Source organism: Lycium ferocissimum, chromosome 7, assembly GCF_029784015.1.
Source record: "Lycium ferocissimum isolate CSIRO_LF1 chromosome 7, AGI_CSIRO_Lferr_CH_V1, whole genome shotgun sequence".
NCBI lineage: Eukaryota > Viridiplantae > Streptophyta > Magnoliopsida > Solanales > Solanaceae > Lycium > Lycium ferocissimum.
The window spans coordinates 32,196,852-32,215,531 of record NC_081348.1 but is presented as its reverse complement, the minus strand read 5'-3'; the positions used below and the strand labels follow the sequence as shown (position 1 = coordinate 32,215,531).

The following is an 18,680-nucleotide window of genomic DNA, read 5'->3' as shown; positions in this document are numbered from 1 at the left end:
TTCTTTCTTTCCTTGAGTAAACTTTTGTCGTGCCTTAAAATATTTTTACGTCTATCCTTTACTTTATTCATAATATTTGTTTTTCTAATTGAATTTGAAAGGGCCACAACTCCTGTAAGGTGATAGAGTAACAAAAATTTGAGTGCTTAAAGTTAATTTGCACGTACTACTAAAAATATGTTAGGTCAGACTTTTTATTTGGTAAATATTGTTTTATAAAGTTCTTTAATTATATCATCATAATTCATAGGTTGGAATTTACTTCTAATTTTCCATCTTCGAATGAGAAGGTGAGTATATACCTATGAGATAAGCTTCAATATCGAGGAATAGAAAAAAAGTGGCAAAAAAAATAACAATGATTAACGGCAAAAATTTATTCATGCCAAGAAAGAAAAGTTTTAGTATATTTAGAAAAAATATAATGTAGATTTAGAATTGTGGGATTGTAAAAATATATTTTGGGAGTAAATATTTGGAAGTAATTAATCATTCTAACTGTGGTTAGTGTTTTTACTTTAGTTAATTAAATCTAAGCCATTAATTCTAAAATATGATATGTGTCATTAATCCAAGCAATAATTTGAGAAAAATGGAGAGAAGAAAAATAAAGACAAACCGGATCCGTACACTTGAGAGAAAAAAGCCTTGCGAGTCTAGACATATAAGTCAATTTTATGATTGAAGTATAGCTGTACAATGTACCAGATTAGAAAGGGAAATCCAAGACGCATCCAAATTCCTAATCAAATAATTTGGGTTTTGGTGCTTGGTTCTGAATTAACATGCATTTGCCCCCATCCTTGATGTGTCTTATGCTGGTAAGTTGATCTTATGTTTTTTGCCCAAGTTCTTAGGCTTTACGTGTCGAGTAAACGCGGGGTCTTATCCAATTCACCCTCCAACGCACCAAAAAAAAAAATACTTAAGCTTTTGATTTTTCGTATAAGAGAATATAACCAAGTTTGGATAAATTAGGTTTCTCAAAGTTTTAGGAATGCACAGTATGTGGTGCTCTATTAATACTAAAATCTTTTCGGCCTAGATTCCTAAAATTCATATTTTAACCCTAGATAATTTTGGAAGTTGGAACACCCTTAACTCCTTTCTAACTGTTAAGTAAGTATGAGTAACCGTTCCCGCACAACGCCCACTCCACACACTACTAAAAAATCACTATTTTCTCATCGAAGTTTTTCACTAAAAAATGTTTAGTAGCTATTCTTACTGAATTTCAGTCGAAAAAACCTAAATAATAATTTTTTCACACAAAAAAGTTAGAAAGTTTTCTAAGATTTGATGGAAATCGTCTCCCAATTCCTCACGTTAGTTTTCTATTGTATTGGGTGGTTCGGTGAGAATGAAATGGGAAAATCATATTTTATACCACAAAATTTCACTAAATATCGGTACAAAAACCTCTGTTTCTACTGATGCCCCCTTCCCAATCCACCAACCCTCTAATTACGTAATTCCTGTTTTTCTAAATCGATGGGGTTGGATGAAATAGAGAACTAGAAAAATTTAGTTGCACTCAGTGTTTTATTTTAAAAAAAAAAAAAAAAAAAAACGAGTACAACTTATAACACAACTCCCCTATGACAAAACGATAGCACATCTCAAATTTACTTCGTGAATATAAGTATCATGTGCTGTTAATTATGATAAAACCTTGATTTGATTGAAACGCTCTTGTTCGACGATTGTAGCCTTTCCTTTTTACATATATTCTCCACCTTCCCGTCTCAGTTGTCATCATGCAAGGCAAAAAGAAAAAAAAATGTATTAATAACAGTATATGTTTAGAGATTCATTTAATTGCCTATTTTTTTTTTCTTTCTTTTCTACCTCTGTCGAGCTCCCTCTTTTTGATCCTGTGATGAATTGAACCCACAATCTTTTGATTGAAAGTGAAGAATGCTTACCATTCGAGCAACCTTTTCTTGTCTCATTTAATTGCCTGTTTGATGCTAACTTTTGGACTTTTGATCTCTAACAAGTAAATTAAATTAAATGGAAGTGTACCAGGTGAGTTAGTTTCTTTTGCTTAAAAGAGACTGACAAAAGAAAAGTTTCAGCATGGGTATTTGGTACAACAATAACATACCTAGTAAAATTTCATAAATTGAGATATGAAAAAAGTAGAGTCTACGCAGACCTTTGTTGAGATTTTAAGCTTAAGCTTTAGGGCCTGTTTGGAAAGCCACCTGGTAATTGAATTGGTGTAATTACTAGGGTAGTAATTACATCATAGTATAATTAGAACGACCTGTTTGTTTTTCATAATATAATTACAGTGTAATTACAAGTGTGCTGTTTGGTTGCACAAGTGTAATTACACGGTTAGTTTAATTTTAAAAAAAAATTTAATTATAAAAAAAAAATTAATATTTAAAAAATATTTGCCTTTACAAATGATAATAAATTAGTTATTTAATAACATATTTTTTCTTGAAAATATATTAATTAATAATCATATATTTGTAACTAATATTGTTAAAAATAATTGATATATATTTTTAAAATTAATAATATTTAATTTTAATTAATTATAAAACTTAAAAGAAGATTTTTTTGTGAGAACGTCATGCATTGGATGTTCGAAAAAAAAATATTTATAAATATAATGCCATAACATTATTCACATGTTTGACACAAAAAAATCATCAAATGTAAGTGAAAAATAAACAACATGCAATGTGAAAGAAAATAAATTAAAATTGAAAATATAACCTAAATTCAAAATCCAAAAGAAAAAGTTTAACATAATACTCTTATGTCAAATTCCAACATTACATAAGTAAGTTCCAACGTAACTTAAGTAAATAATTCAAAAAAAAGGGGAAAATATAAGTTTATAACCTCATTCACAAAGAAATTCTACTTTACTAACGTCACTCGTTATATGCCAAGTCTGTTAATGACTCATTCTTTACAATATTAAGAGGTTTAGTTTCAAAAATTAGAATTATAACACGGTTATGCTAAATGAATAAAATACAAAAAATACGAGCAATTACATAAAACCACAAGAAGCAAAGATTGGAAATGAGAAGAAAGGAAATGAAAAATAAATAATATAAAAAGAAAAATGCATTTTAAAAAATAAAAATAATTAAAAAGAAAAAAAATAGAAATAAAAAATAAATTAAAAATCAAAAGAAATTAAATAATAGAAATAAAAAATAAACAAAAAAGAAACAAACTAAAAAGTCCCTGTAATTACAGGGTACAATTACACTCAATTTTCAACCCTCCTTTGAGAATTGGAGAGTGTAATTACACCCTATCAATTACACTCAATTTTCACCTAACTGTATATTTACTTGGTCAAACAAACAGGTTAAATTGTGTAATTACACCCAATTCTAATTACCTGGGTGGCTTTCCAAACACGCCGTTAAAGATAAGTTAGTGTGAATGAGAAATGAAAGGAAGAGAAATGAAGGGAAATGTTGAAAATTTCAGTAAAGTTCCTTACTTCCTTTTGGAAAAGAACTTTGTACCACATTGGTGGTGGAAAGGGAGAGTTGTGTACTTACATATGAAAGCACATACTCTAGCTCATAAAGAGTTGAGAAAGAAGTCTCCCCTCGCGCTGTTGTCGTCGCTCGGCTCGGCTTCGGCTTTGATTATTGATTGATAATCTTTTTTAACCAAATTTACTTTTTCAATTTCATAATTTAATTTCCATTTATGATATTATATAATATTATTTCCGCGCAAAAATTAATTTAAAATTCTCGAAATATTCCCAACGGCCATTTCCTTTTATGGAAAAGGCAAGTCTTTTCCGAACAGGCACCATACCTCTTCGGAACAGGTATTTCCGTTAAAAAATCTTGGCTATAAATTCTAGAGGCTTCGCCTCAATTTTATGGACAACGAAAATTCCTGAACTTCTGCAATTGAAAATTCTTAACTTTTTCACTTCACATTCAGTGCATTGTTTTCAAAACAAAAACCGTAAGCGTTGTGTGATTTGTTCCACGATTTGAGTTCGCTAGAGTTCTGTAGTTTGCATTACCGCTATTACAGAAACGTTCTTCTGTTCTATCCTGGGTGGAAGTAACCCAGATCCTTGGTAACAGTGAGGAATAATTCCTTAAAGACACACAAGTAACTTGTGAGCTCGAAATATTTTTTCTAAATCTTCTACGTTTCAGTTTGATTATTTTATTTCTGGTTTTGATTAATAACAATAACTTGTTTATTAATTACTGTTTCAGATAATAATAGATTATAACAACCTTATCCCTACCTTGAGAGGTAGAGAGGCTATTTCCGGTAGACCCTCGACATAAGAGAAAGCAATTTAAAGCAGTATATATAAAAGTATCCATTGCAAAATATTGTTGTAAGCATGATAAAGCTGATTGGAAAAAAAGGGGGTCGTAACTGAAAAAATAATACGATAATCGAAGTACAAGAAACAACAGATAGTACAAGTAACAGAAATCGAAGGAAAAGAAAATACAAGAAAATACTATGTCTACTAGTATGAAAGGATAGCATTCGACTATTTACTAACCTTCTACCCTAATCTGCGTCCTCCATAACCTCCTATCTAAGGTCATGTCATCGATAAGGTGGACATGCGCCATGTCATGTCTAATCACCTCTCCCTAATAATTCTTAGGCCTACCTCCGCCTCTCATAAAACTGTTCATAGCCAACCTCTCATACCTCCGCACGAGGGCATCCGTGCATCTCCTCTACATATGCTCGAACCATCTCAGCCTCGCTTCCAGCATCCGATCATCAATCGAAGCTACTCCTACCTTGTCCTAGATCTCTTCAATTCTAATTCTATATCTCCTAGTATGCCCACACTTCCATCATATAATATCCTCACTCCTGCAATTTTCTTTTTCTAAACATGGGTGTTCTTGATATGCCAATACTTCGCCCTATACAACATCGTCAGTCTAACCACCACGTTGTAGAACTTGCCTTTAAGTTTTGGGGCACTTTCTTATCACATAAGACCCCAGATGCGAGCCTCTATTTCATCCATCGTGCCCCAGTACAATATGTGACATCATTGTCAATCTCTCAATTACTTTGGATAATAGACCCAAGATACTTGAAACTTCCTTTCTTTTGAATGACCTGGTTACCAAATCTCACTTCCACGCTAGCCTCATGCGTTACGTTACTGAACTTGCATTCCATGTACTTTGTCTTGGTCCTACTCAATCGGAACCCTTCAGACTCCAGAGTCTATCTCCAAACCTCCAGCTTAGCGTTAAACTGCTGCGAATCTCGTCAATTAAAATTATGTCATCCGTGCGCGAATAGCATACACCATGACACCTCACCTTAGATTTGTCGCGTCAATCCACCATCCGTAAAGCAAATAGAAAAGGGCTAAGAGTTGATCCTTGATGCAACTCAATCACCACTGGGAAGTGCTCTGAATCTCCTCCCGCTGTCCTTATCCTGATCTTGCCTCTGTCATATATGTCCTTGATCGCCATAGTGTACGCCACAGGTACACCTCTAACCTCCAAATATGGGTATTGGATATATATCGAATATCAATAAGGGGTCATATTTCTTACCATTGAGAAAGGGCAAGAGAAAATGTCTAAACAGAATTTTTTGGAAGATTATGGTGATAGATTGTACGACCGAGTAATATTTCAACAATTACTTTGATTTTTATATATTAACGGTATAAAATTATCAATTTGCACAGTTACACCTTTTAATAACTAATTAAAGGTATGCGTTCATCTACACTAAACATGAGTTGGTAGCTTTAATATGTGGATCCACATGTTATACAAGCTGAACTTCATTACTGCTGATTTTTTTGTTTTTTCAATTTAAGTTTAATCCTTCAGAAAATAGTCATTCAAGAGACGTCGAAGGACAACAAATGATGATTGGAAAAAAAAAAAACTAAAGTTTTGGAAAAACCAAAGAGCTTTTCAAGGAATTTATAAGTGGTGATGTGAAATATATGAAGTGAAACTGATGAAGATTATCATAAAAAGTTAATGAAAAGCCTATTGCAGTAAGGGGACATAATCTTTGTGTCCTTGAACAAATGGAAGTGCCCCTTTTTTGGGTTATCTTCAAAGACAGCTTTACTTAATCAGATACAATGAAGGACAACTAATTGACAAGAAAGAACAACGATAATAAAAATAATGGGATTCCACTTTATGTTTAAATCTTAATTAGTGTACTTGATTGCTTTCGAGATGTTTACTTTTCTAGATAATTTTCCCATTCAATTCATTAATGGGATTATTGCTAAACAGCTGTCAATGCGTCCATCATATCCTCCCTTGCGCCCCTCTCTCTTAAACACTTATTTACCCTTTGGTTGCTTTTTTTCCTTTTTATTTTTATTTTTTCCGCCTTCCTAGAAGAAGGGTTGAGAAGAAATTAGAAATAGTTACGAGCCATGGGAAAAGAGAAAATAAAGTTTGAATTAAAAGATAATATTTTTTGCTTATCCTCTCACTCTGAGTAGCTTAGACATAAGTAAAATCTGGAATTTTTAGTTCTAACTTTAATATAATTCCACCTTGCACGCCTATAATTACAAGCTTACCCCCATTTTAAAAGAAGGTATCATTTTAAAGAAGGATACTCTAGAAGAAAAATGATTCTTTTACTATTATTACTATTTTCCTTGTTTAATTAGTTATAATGATGACGATGAACTAGCAGAAAATGTTCATAAAAAACTCTCTTTGTCGAAGTGCCTGAGCACTTTTTCATCTAAAAATTTAAAATATTCAGTTCTCGTGACGAGGTGAAATTCTGAACATACAAGTTTGTGGATTAAATGAAACTACTATAATGCCACTAGAGTTTTATAATGTAAAAAACATTCCATGTTGGTCATGGGAAGCATTTAATAAATAGAAATAATTTTTCACTAACGGGGGTCCATTCATTTTGAAGATGAGATGACGTTAATCCAGCCTATAAACAGGACGTTTCACATTGTCAGGAAACAGAATCACATGGTTATCTTAAAGGTTAGTTAATTAATAACTAAAATCTTAATTATCTCATGTCATGTCAAAAGAGCAAAAGCATTTGAGCATCGAGGCATAGGGGCATGATAACATAAACAAGAGGTTTTCTTGCCGTAAATAGAAGCTTAAAATCTTATTTAATGATTAATTATTGGTTAAACTAACACCCTCCATGCATCACTTTGTCTATCACTTTAATTAGTCAAATTTAATAGGCTTAACTAACCCGCCAAAAAAATACTATAAGTAGAGCGATTTCAACCTTTTTTGCACTTGTAAGTTGAAAAAATATGAGAGAAGATAATACTCCTTTCGTTTCAAAATATTTATCGTCCTTACTAAAAATACTTGTCTCAAAATATTTGATGTTTTATTTACCAAAGATAAAATTAAGTAGCTTTTTCCCATTTATTCTTGTAGTAATTACATTAATGGATTGATTTTGTGAGTTCACATACCAATATTTAAGAGGTTTCATCATTAATGGAGTAAATATTTATTGAAGAGAGAGAACATGATGAAATGTGTTCAGAGGGTAAAATAGTCAAAATGTTACCCTTATAAATGTTTTTCTAATGGGCGTGTAAATAAAAAATGCGATAAATATTTTGAGACGGAGGGAGTAGAAAAATTAACTTTAACTTTAAGAAGGCGGCAAAGTTAGTTTAATCATTATTATTGTTATTTCTGTTAAACTGTTAATTTAATAATGTGTCTAATACCCCTACTTTAATAGAATTCCATCAACTAAAAGCTAATAAGGCCTTTAACCCCATCAATTACCCAAAGCTTTGCCGTTGAAATGCCAAGGTCTGTCCCCCTCTATCTTGAATAATTACATAGATGCTTTTTGCCTTTGTAGTGGACAAATGATGAAGAACTTTCTTCTCGCATTTTACATGATAACTTTTTTATTTTTCTGGTAGAGGGTTATTGCCCATAATGAACTATTTGATATTCTAATTGGGGTGGGGAAGACTCTCTTTAGTTGAGTCTTGTCAATATTGTAAAATTGCTTAGGGCTCTGTCTAGATAAACACTTGCCAGTTTGCCCTATAGATTGATAAACTCTTATTGGAGGGGCGAATTAAGGAGTTTTCGGAAAAATGACCTAATAATACTAATTAAGACTTTATATTATAAAATATAATATTTTTTCTTATTATAAAACATACCAACAAAATTACAAAGTATACAAGATTTGGGCTTAATGGGGAGTATATAAGATTTGGGCTTAATGGGATACCCACAATTTTGGTCTTTTTTTGGGCAACTTACAAAAATGACTACACTTTGGTTTTTTTTTTTTTTTTAGGCATAACTACACTTTTGCTAATTACATTTCGTAGCTACAGTAATGTGTATTTAAATTCGGTTGTATTTCAATTCCGGTGTATTTCGTTGTATTCAATTCGGCTGTATTCATTGATAGCTATATTTACACTGTATTCAACTTATTGTATTTTAATTCGGTTGTATTCAAACAACATAAATGCAAAAAAAATTACATGAATAATTAGTTGTATTCAAAATTCACTGTATTCATTTGTATAAATAAAAAATTTCGAAATACAAGCAAAAAATACGTAAAGAAACACTCTATTTTACACTTAAAAAAAAAATGAATACACTGAAATACACTCAAATCTGAGATACAAGAAAAAAAAAATTCAGATTTGAGATACAAGGAAAAAAATACACTCAGATCTTAAATACATCTCCGAAGATTAGAGATAAAGTGGTATAAGCTTTCCGGTAACTCGCCAGAAAAGATAGATCTAAACTTTTTAGCACCGAAAAATCGAGATCTAGCTCCATTGATTCGCCGGAGAGGATAGATCTAAAAGTTTCAAGTTTAGAATCGAGATTTAGCTCCGGTATCTTGCCTGAGAGGATAGATCTGAAACTGTTGAGAAAGTGAAAAAGGTGAAGTTGTTGAGTTCGAAGTTGAATCTGGTGGTGACGTAAGAACCAAGGCTATTGACGTCACTGGCCGTGACGGTGCTGCTGTTTCCAGTGGGTCCTGTAGCGGCCGTGGTGATGCCGGTTATGGCGGCGGTAGATATGGTAGTGGATTTGACATTGGCTACGACGGTGGACACGGTGGTGGTAACTGTGGAGGCGGCGGTTATGGTGGCGGTGGCAATGGAGGAGATGGTGATGGATACAACGGTGGTGGTGGAGGAAGCAGTGGTTGTATTAAGTGTGGTGAGAGAGTTGAGGCAGAAGAGAGAGGGTGTTGAGGGAACAGATTGATACAATGGAATAAGAGAAGACGGGTTTTGAATTAGTTACCTTATGCAATTGAAATACCACATTTAGCTATCAGATGTAATTAAAATAAAGTATAGCTACTAAATATAAATAACTCCTAATGTTCTCTACACCAGGTAGAATTCTTTTTTTTTTTTTTAGGAAGAGAATCTGATTTTAAATGTGGGCTTAGTTTTAGGATAGATACCAATCAACTTCTTCTACTTTTCAAAAAGATTTCTCTCTCTCTCTCCCTCTAAGATAGACACCATTTTCAGAGCTAAAATTCATCTTCTCTCCTAATATGATACGATTTTAGCTTCATCGACGAACAATTCCCCACCAATTTTAATGTTTTTTGCCTGATTGCAATTCTCTGTATTTTCAACTCACGATTTTCAAACCAATCTTTCACCATTGTTATTGTTCATTGTTATTTTTGTATATTAACACTGTTTTCCCGTCCTACATGGTTAGACTTTAATTATGCTTTGGATTTTGTTTGTGGGAAATAATGGGGAGCGATGATATGTTTAATGCAAAAAAAAAAAAAAAAAATCTTTAATGCAACATGTAAAAAAGTTGAAATGTGTGTTGTGATTGTGTGCATGAAATGTGTATAAATTATTATACATTAATAATAGAAAGATTTTGATTACTAACTTGTGTATTAATTGTATATGATAATTGGTTTGTATCGTTTTGAGGTTTGTGTGATCATTGTGTGTTTGAAATCTGTATAAATTCTATAAAATGTAGATTTTAAAAATGTTAAAACTAATATATATGTGAAATGTGTATGGAATCTGATATATATCATTTTTGAGATATATGCGGCACAGTGTGTATGAAATGTGAATAAATTAGATATGAATTAGTCGTAAAAATATTGAAAATCAATAGGTGTATGAAATGTGTATGGAATCTGGTTTGTATCAGTTAGAAAATTTATTACACATATATACTTTCTCATAATCTATACATAGTTTGATCAAATTTTATACAATTAATATGTACTTTATCATAATCAAAATATACATACAACTTTTATATATATTTTATACATAAAAATTATAACGAATTTATACAGCTATACATATTGCATACAAAAATTTATACATATTTATTTCTGGTGTATGAACATTGTATGAAATTTGGTTTCTATCAATTATAGATTTATTATACATATTTTCAACATATTTTCTCAAAATTTATACATACTTTGTCAAATTTTATGCAATTTATCTATCTCTATCATAATTAAAATATACATACAATTTTTAAACATATTTCATATATAAAAATTATAATGGATTTATACAGTTATACATATTGCATACAAAAATTATACATATATTGTTTTTTGTGTATGAACTTTGGACATTCCACCCTCACCCCTCACCCCCCGCTCCCCTTCCGAAACTTCAAGCGATCTGATTTTGGGGAGAGCATCTTCATTGAGTTTTCTTGGGGGATTTTGTGTTACATCTTGTAAATTTCGAGTCGTTTGAATTATGAGTAGACTAACGCAACCCTAAAGTGGACAGGAAGCCCTTATAAGGTTAAGGAGGGTATTTAATAACTTTAAGCGCGTACCTTAAGGTTTGGAGTCATATGAATCGGTGGAATTAAGTTCGTCGAAGGAAATGGAATTTGAGTTATGTGTTGGGAAGATTTCGCATCAATCGAGTTATACCTTGTTTAGTAATGCCTTGAGGGAGAGTTATAGGACCCCTTAGATGGTTAATGAAGTGTTACACAAGTGCCAAGAAGGTTCCATAAGGATTGGAAGTCAATGGAATCAACAAATGCTTAAGCAAATGATAATTATAGAAGTGATTTGAGTGGTAATCAACATTATCACAATCCCAGCACTTTATGATGAGACTTGCTTAATTAGTCAAATTGCATAAAGGTTGATTTGACGAGATTTGATTAATTAGTCAAATTGCATAAAAGTTGATCACAGGAGCATTGACAACTAAAATAGTCAACTTTACATGATTTTAACCACATAATCAAATTACAGTTTTGGATTAACTATGCTATATTGTCCCCTCAACAATCAATTTTGATATACTACAAATAGGAAAACAAATAGTATGACATTTGGTGTTACATTCAGTTTTTTTGGAGCCGGTGTTTAAATTTTGTCCAATTTTGTTGTTTAAATTTAGGGAGTTGCTAAATTGCCACACCAATTTGACTTAAATTTAGCCACACTTATGTAAAAATTACCATAACCTCTATTGTACAATTTTAAATTAAGATAAACTTTGAGAAGAAACGATAGAAATGACATTAAGTGAGCATAAATTATTAAATTTGACCTAAATAGTCATATGAATTTACCCATTTAGGCTATTATGGCCAAAATAGTGTGACAAAAAGACCTTATTTTATCATATCGAGGATCGGGAAAAAGGGTTATTGTGAATCCAACACTCACTAATTGTGTGCGCAACATTCTCACTTGTATCTCTAAACTACAAGCCTTGGTGATAGTACTGTTTAAGTCTTAAATTCCCTACGTACAACGCCATTTAAAAAAAAAATTTGGTTATTTTTGAACAATAGAAAATTATCCCTTTGTCTTTGATGCTTTAAAACAAAATTGTTTTGTCCCAACGGGACCAAAACATCGTTTTTGCAATAGCAATTATTTTCCTCTAGAGGGAGTAGGATATTTTTTTTTCCCAGCGGTAAACTAGCTAATACGATGTTGCTTATGGTATTACCATGTATCCGTCTAATTACCTGAGGGAGACCTTTAAGATAAGTATGAGGTAATATACAAATTACGTACCCTAAGCTAATTACATGCCAGATAGGTAACTATATAGTAGAGTCTTACACCAATTCTATCAAACACATAATTATGTCCTATACCAATCTGTCTTCTTCCTTTAGTAAGTTTAGTTTGATATCATCACTGATTACTGTGGCAATCATATTTTTGGATGATCTTATCAAACATTAATTCTAAAAATTATTGTTTATATCACGACTACTATGTTTTTGAAGCCGTACCTAAATTTTAAAGTTGAAACTTAGCAACTACAGTCTTAAGTAATTGCACGGTTTGTACTCCAAATGGACTGGTCTTTAATTTTTACCCTTCAAAATCGAATTTATGCCTATAGGGGTATAAATTCTTTAAGGGCACCGTAAGATAACTTATGAATATTATAATGTGTAGCTTATGCCTCTATAGGCGTAAATTCGATTTTGAAGGATAAAAATTAATGACCAGCACAAAATAGGGACAAAAGTGCAATGACCCACTACAGTTACGAATAATACTCGGAATTCCAGCTATAGCCTCCCAATATCCTGGGCCGCTGAAATAGTTCATGGGCTTTTCGCCTAGTATTACCAAACCCAATTGTAGAAAATGCCCCAATTTTAGATGGTAAAATTACTCAAATGACTACCTTATGGTAGTTTCCTATCATTTATAACTATCCTTTTAAATATTACCATTTGTAGCTATGTTTTCCCAAATTAAGGTATTTTTTCAGATGTATTTGATGCGTGTAAATTCATAGAAACACGGTAAAAAAGAAAACATATCCCTTGATTTTAGGCCATAACGGTGGGATCATTTAATTAGTTATTAATTGGTATTTTTTACTATACTCTTCCACAAAATCAGATTTTAGATTTTTTTTCCATAACCGTTTTCTATTCCTTCATCCAATCTACAACATTCAAACGAAAAAAATCAAAAATTCAAAATTTGAAAACATTCAACAGCCAATGTATTTGAAGTTTTCAATATTGACGTTTTTTATTTACCCATGTATTTGATAGCATAACTAATGTATTTGAAGTATCCAATCAAACTCCATATAGTTTATATTAAATATCATATATTTGTGTGGGTAACAATTTGCATCACCCATGTATTTAGTGGTAATGTATTTGAAGTTTTCAATATTGATTTCGTTTTTTATTTACCCATGTATTTGATAGCATAACTAATGTATTTGAAGTTTCCAATCAAACCCCATGTATTTTATATTAAATCTCATGTATTTATGTGAGTAACAATTTGCATCACCCATGTATTTGAGGGGATTAATTTGAACAAAATATATAAATATATAGAAGAAAACTTACCATGTATTTGCGTCACCCGTGTATTTAAAACTAGATGAATTGATGGAATTAATTTGAACAAAATACACAAATATATAGAAAAACTTACAAAAATACACCACCAACCACAACAATTGGTAGTTATATCATAGAACATACACAAATACATATATTTTTCGTCTTCTCAAAACCCTAAAAAACTTGTTGATTGGTGAGAATGGAAGTGAAATTTTGCGGATGTGGAAGAGAGGAAGAAGACGACTATTTCAAATTTCAAAGATTCTTTCCTTTTTAAAAAGGTAAGAATTTATGAAAAAGGAGAGAGAATGGTATTTTTAGGTGTATTTGTGAAATGGTAATTAAAAGTTACTGTGTAGCTATAATAGTTAAATTAGAAAAGTATTTAGTTATTATTAGGAATTAAAATAAAAGGTAGTTATTACCACTAATTATGTATTAGAAATAGCTATAACGCGTAAAAATTCCATTTTAGATTTGGAGGATCAATAAAATAAGTAAAACTTACACAAATAGCTACCTTTTAATAGCTTCTAACTAGTTATAGCTACAAGTTGAAGATTTACAATTCGTAGCTGCTTTTGGCTGTATTTCAATTGTATCTTGCATTTTTGAAATACAGTGAAATATAACGAAATACAGCGAAATACAGAGAAATACAAAACACGTTAGAGTAAATTTAGGCTCTATTTTTGGAACAATTTTTTTTTTTTAAATTTCTGAGAGAAAAAATAAGCTATATTTTTTGGAACATAATATTCTTTTCCTTTTTAAATAGTAAGTCAAATTAAATTAACCATATTTCACACAAATCACTGAAGAGTAAAGAGTAAAATCAGGCCCTATTTATGGAACAACTTTTTTTAAAAAAAAAAAAATTATGGGATTCAATTTAAAACTTCCCATAAATCACGCATAACGGTTGTTCTTCCATAAAAGCTTAGGAATCTCTCTCAACTTTTATCACAATTAAAACTTTTTGAATTCAAAAATCACTAAAGATCTAAAAACTTCCAAATACAGAAAAATATACACTGAAATATGGTTAATTATTTAAGAAATATAAAGTTGTGGTATGCGTATATACAATGGAATACAATGAAATATATTAGAAACTGTTTCATAAATTAGAAATACAAAATGCAGAAATATATTGAAATACAGCGAAATACAAAAGTCGTGAAAACAAAGTGTAGTAAAAATAGGCTCTATAGTTGGAACATTCACTATATTTACACCAAAAAAGATAAATACATTGAAATACAGCGAAATAATGTACTGAAATACACTGAAATATACTGTTTGTTAATACACAGAAATACACTGAAGTATACACTGAAATATACTTAAACATTTTATCAAACACTTAGTGGGCATGAAGCTCCACAACCCTCATCAATGATGTTCTCATAGGAAAGAAGCGAGCCGTCTCAGATTGCTACAAAAAGTACGTTATCCGTAGATAAAGACTTTAAATTGGACTAGTTAATAAAGCTTCACTCCGTCTTCCTTCACCGTTGTTAGAGCTCTTTTTTTCACTCCGTCGTCGACCATGGCTCTTTTTAATAAAGGTTCACTCCGTCGTCGACCATGGCTGCTGCTACTATTGTAGGATTCTTCTGATTTGTAAAAGAAAATGAGATGTAGGGTAGGTGATGGAATAGAGAGAGAGAGGGTGAGGGGAGAAAATAAATTTGGTAGGTGTGAGAAAATCAATTTAAAAGACTAGGAGATGGAACGGAGAGAGAAAAAGGGGTGAGGGAGAAAATAGATTTGATAGGTGAGAGAAAAATATTTGAAAAAAAAAAAAAAAAAGATTGTGGGTAAGTGGGTGAGAGATACCTTATTTTTAGGGAAATACACTGCAGTTATAAAAACAAGTTATAGATGGTAATTTGATAAATAATTAATCTATTAAATATAATTAAAAAAAAGGTAGCTATTACTAATAAATAAGTCTTAGAGATAGTTATGGGCTGTAAATTTTCCATAAAAGTAAGAAGATGTGCTGTTGTTATAGAACACGGACATCATAGTCATTACTCATTCCCCGTGTCCCATATTGCTAGAGTTTGTCCATTGCCATTTTCTTATAGTAAGATATCAGATCAAACAGTTTCATAATGTTTTGGTCTTGCTTGTCTTGTTTTCCAAGAAAGCACTGTAAATTTCTACCCGATGATCTACTAGTTGATATTCTATGCAGACTCCCAGCAGAAGACATAATCCGTTGCCAACAAGTTTGTAGAAAATGGAATTCTTTAATCTTAATTGACGCCACAGTTCAACAACATGCATGTAAACTGTGGTGCTGCTGTTCCTACAATTGCTGTCCAGACGATCAATAAGGTAACTTGGAATTCGAGAATAGTGTTTCTCGCGGATTGGAATAAAACGCTTTAGGGGTTTCTAAGGAGGAGGAAAAGAATCAGGTTTAGTTACACATGTAAATTATTGAGTTCTACTACGTGGCATACCCTCATGATCTTTTCGTACCATGGCTTGCTCTTATTTACACATTAGGAAATTTATTCACGCTTCGCGCGGATATTAAGGCTCGTTGATTTTATATATACACTAATATTTCGTTACTAGCAAAAAATAACACATGATAAGCAAGAAAAATAAAGCAAATTTTACAAAAATTTCATCAACTAAGCCAAAATTTGTGGTGTTGATTAGTGTTGTTACTCTGTTACTGGCGATACTTTCGCTACAATAACATCTCCATTAATATTTGTTCCTGAAAAGGCATCAAATTATTATTTTCATTAAATTCACTTGTGTCTTATTAAAACCTGTAAAACTCATAAATAATGCCCTCCATTGGTGTTGCAAATGAAAATATATCTCATTTTTCTAGTCTTAATATATTGTGGGACATAGTGCCACTCTAAGTTTCATCCAGGATCATCAGATAATATGGTTACTACATTTAGATATCCATTTCTAAGAGTGAATATGTGGCTAATTTTGTTCTTTCACTCTTTTGGTATTGCCATAGAAAATACCAACTTGGATAACCAAACCTGTTTACATAATAAAAAGAGATTGTGCATTAAGGTACCTCTATTTTTTACTACTTGAAAAAGTTCTGAAAAGTATCCGTTTCTTTTTTCAAGAAACTCCGCGCTCACCCTTGGAGAACCTACCAAATTAAAAGGCTGACATATTTTGGAATATGAAACGGTACCAGAATATAATTCAAAGAAGACTTTTTGGCTTCTTAATTTTCACTGAAATGCAAAAGTATCACTAAAACTAACGTGTAATTATCCAAATTTAAGCATTTGATAAAGTTTATCTCGATTTTATCTTTTGCTTAAATGCCCTAAGACACTTTATTTGCACATTAACATTGAGGACCTTTGTCTTTTGCACCAAATTTTAAAACAAACTAAATCCTTCTCCCATCTGCACACGCCGTTTACTTTTCTCCTTCTCCGACGAACTCTTCCCTTCCGTTTCATTCTCCGGCGGCCTTCCTTTTACTTCTCCGCCTCTTTATTGTTCTTCCTCTTCCTCTCGAGTATCACAATGAAAGCAACACCTCATTGTGTGATTACACACGCTAATCAAAGAGAACTTTCCTATTCCTATATATGGAGCAACTGACTTGCTGTTTTAATGTAAAAGACATATTATGTAGAAAATACTATTGCTATGATGCCGGGCATGAATTCCTTTACATGAAAAATTATTAGTCCTTTTTTTTTTCTTCCTGAAATCAAACAATTTAAGTGTTACAGTCTTCCAGAGATAAAATCAGTTAGTTCACCTAATCAAATATTTATAAATTATCTATAAAAGTAAGTTTGTTTTCGTTTGAGTCAAGCCACATTTTCACATGGCTATTACCAATTCAGTGAATATTATAATCATATCACTAAACATTTACTATACTCAAAGGTGATTTCTTTTCTTATAATAAGTGAAGACATCCAGTCCAGAAATATAGGCAACCGCAGCATTAATATTAAAACTTTCATAAAGAGCACATTATTCCCTACATGGCGTGAGCGTCATAAAGAGATTAATTTGAAAAATAAAATTCTAAAGCAGGACTGATCTGTAAAATAAAATTCAGAAATTGGGAAGGGAAAACCTTTGTTAGTAACTCATAAGAAATTTAGTAGGCGTTTGGCCATGAAAATCAAATATTTTTTACTACTTTATTTGGTATTTTGGAGTTGAAGTTGAAAATGGAGTTGTGTTTGGTTATAGTTTTCGCAAAGAATATTTGGCTGATTAGATGTATTGAAAGTGAAAAAAGTGAAATTGTATTTGGAATTTTCATGGCCAAACATTGATTTTCAAATAAAGCAAAAACATTTTCCGGAAAAAAGCGAAAGAATTTCATGGACAAACGGGCACATTTGATTTGTACATGAAGTTAGCGTCAACCGACTTCTACAATTGGGAGTTTTAGAATGCAATGTACAGACGCGGCCATCCTAGTCTTCTTTTCCGACAATGTTTGTCTCTTGACAATGGTGGATGCATGCAGTACTCACATGCACAAGGTGCGGAGGATTTAAGATTTTCAGGTTTTAGTGTGTGTTATCAATCAGTTAAAGTTTGTCATTATAGCCGTAATTAAGAGGTGATCGTTCGGAAAATTAACCGAAGTAACTCTTCTAAAAGAGGTGACTGTTCCCTTTTGTTAAATTGGGCATCTATTTTTAAAAGGTGAAATACAAGAAAATGGCAAAATTCTAAGAAAAAAGATAAATAATGAAACTGGCACAAGAGAGCGCCACATTACTGGGCTTATGTCCTGCAATTATATATATATAGATTACGATTGGAAAATTACGCATTTAATCGTCAACCCTATCACCCAAGAAGAAGTTATCTTCCACATCCCAGACGGTAATATTGCTGCACTCTTTTTCCATCCAAGTCGCAAAGGAATATTATGCGATTGGTATAAGATTAACCGAAAAATAATAATCATGAATTCAAATTGCTTAGGCTTAGCTCGTTGTTGTCGAATGAACTGGATTTTGGAACGGGCTGGAAAACGCTTCATCATCCAGTACCTAGGATTTCCCAATCTCCTATTGTGAACAGAGATGCTATTTATTGGATGTCTGAAGAAAATCATCATACTTCTTGCGGATCACTTGTCATAATATTTGACATAAAAAAGGAAGAATTTCATGTGGCATCACATCCTGGATACAAGATGTGATAACCTCTCTTTAAAAGAAAGACATGCTCAGATGCACCTCTTAGAAAAGGAAGGCATGGCGTCATTTTGTAAGTTTTCCTTTTTCGGGGATCGACTAAAGATGGAATTCTGGG

At 31.9% G+C, this 18,680-nt stretch overlaps 1 protein-coding gene across 1 annotated transcript; it reads left to right on the top strand.

Annotated features, from left to right (window-relative positions):
• Positions 1-7,803: 7,803 nt before the first annotated feature.
• On the top strand, positions 7,804-9,244 carry LOC132062132 (glycine-rich protein 2-like). Its single transcript, XM_059454770.1, has 2 exons — positions 7,804-7,811; positions 8,920-9,244. The coding sequence occupies exons 1-2, from the start codon at positions 7,804-7,806 to the stop codon at positions 9,242-9,244; spliced, it is 333 nt and encodes a 110-aa protein (XP_059310753.1).
• Positions 9,245-18,680: the final 9,436 nt, after the last annotated feature.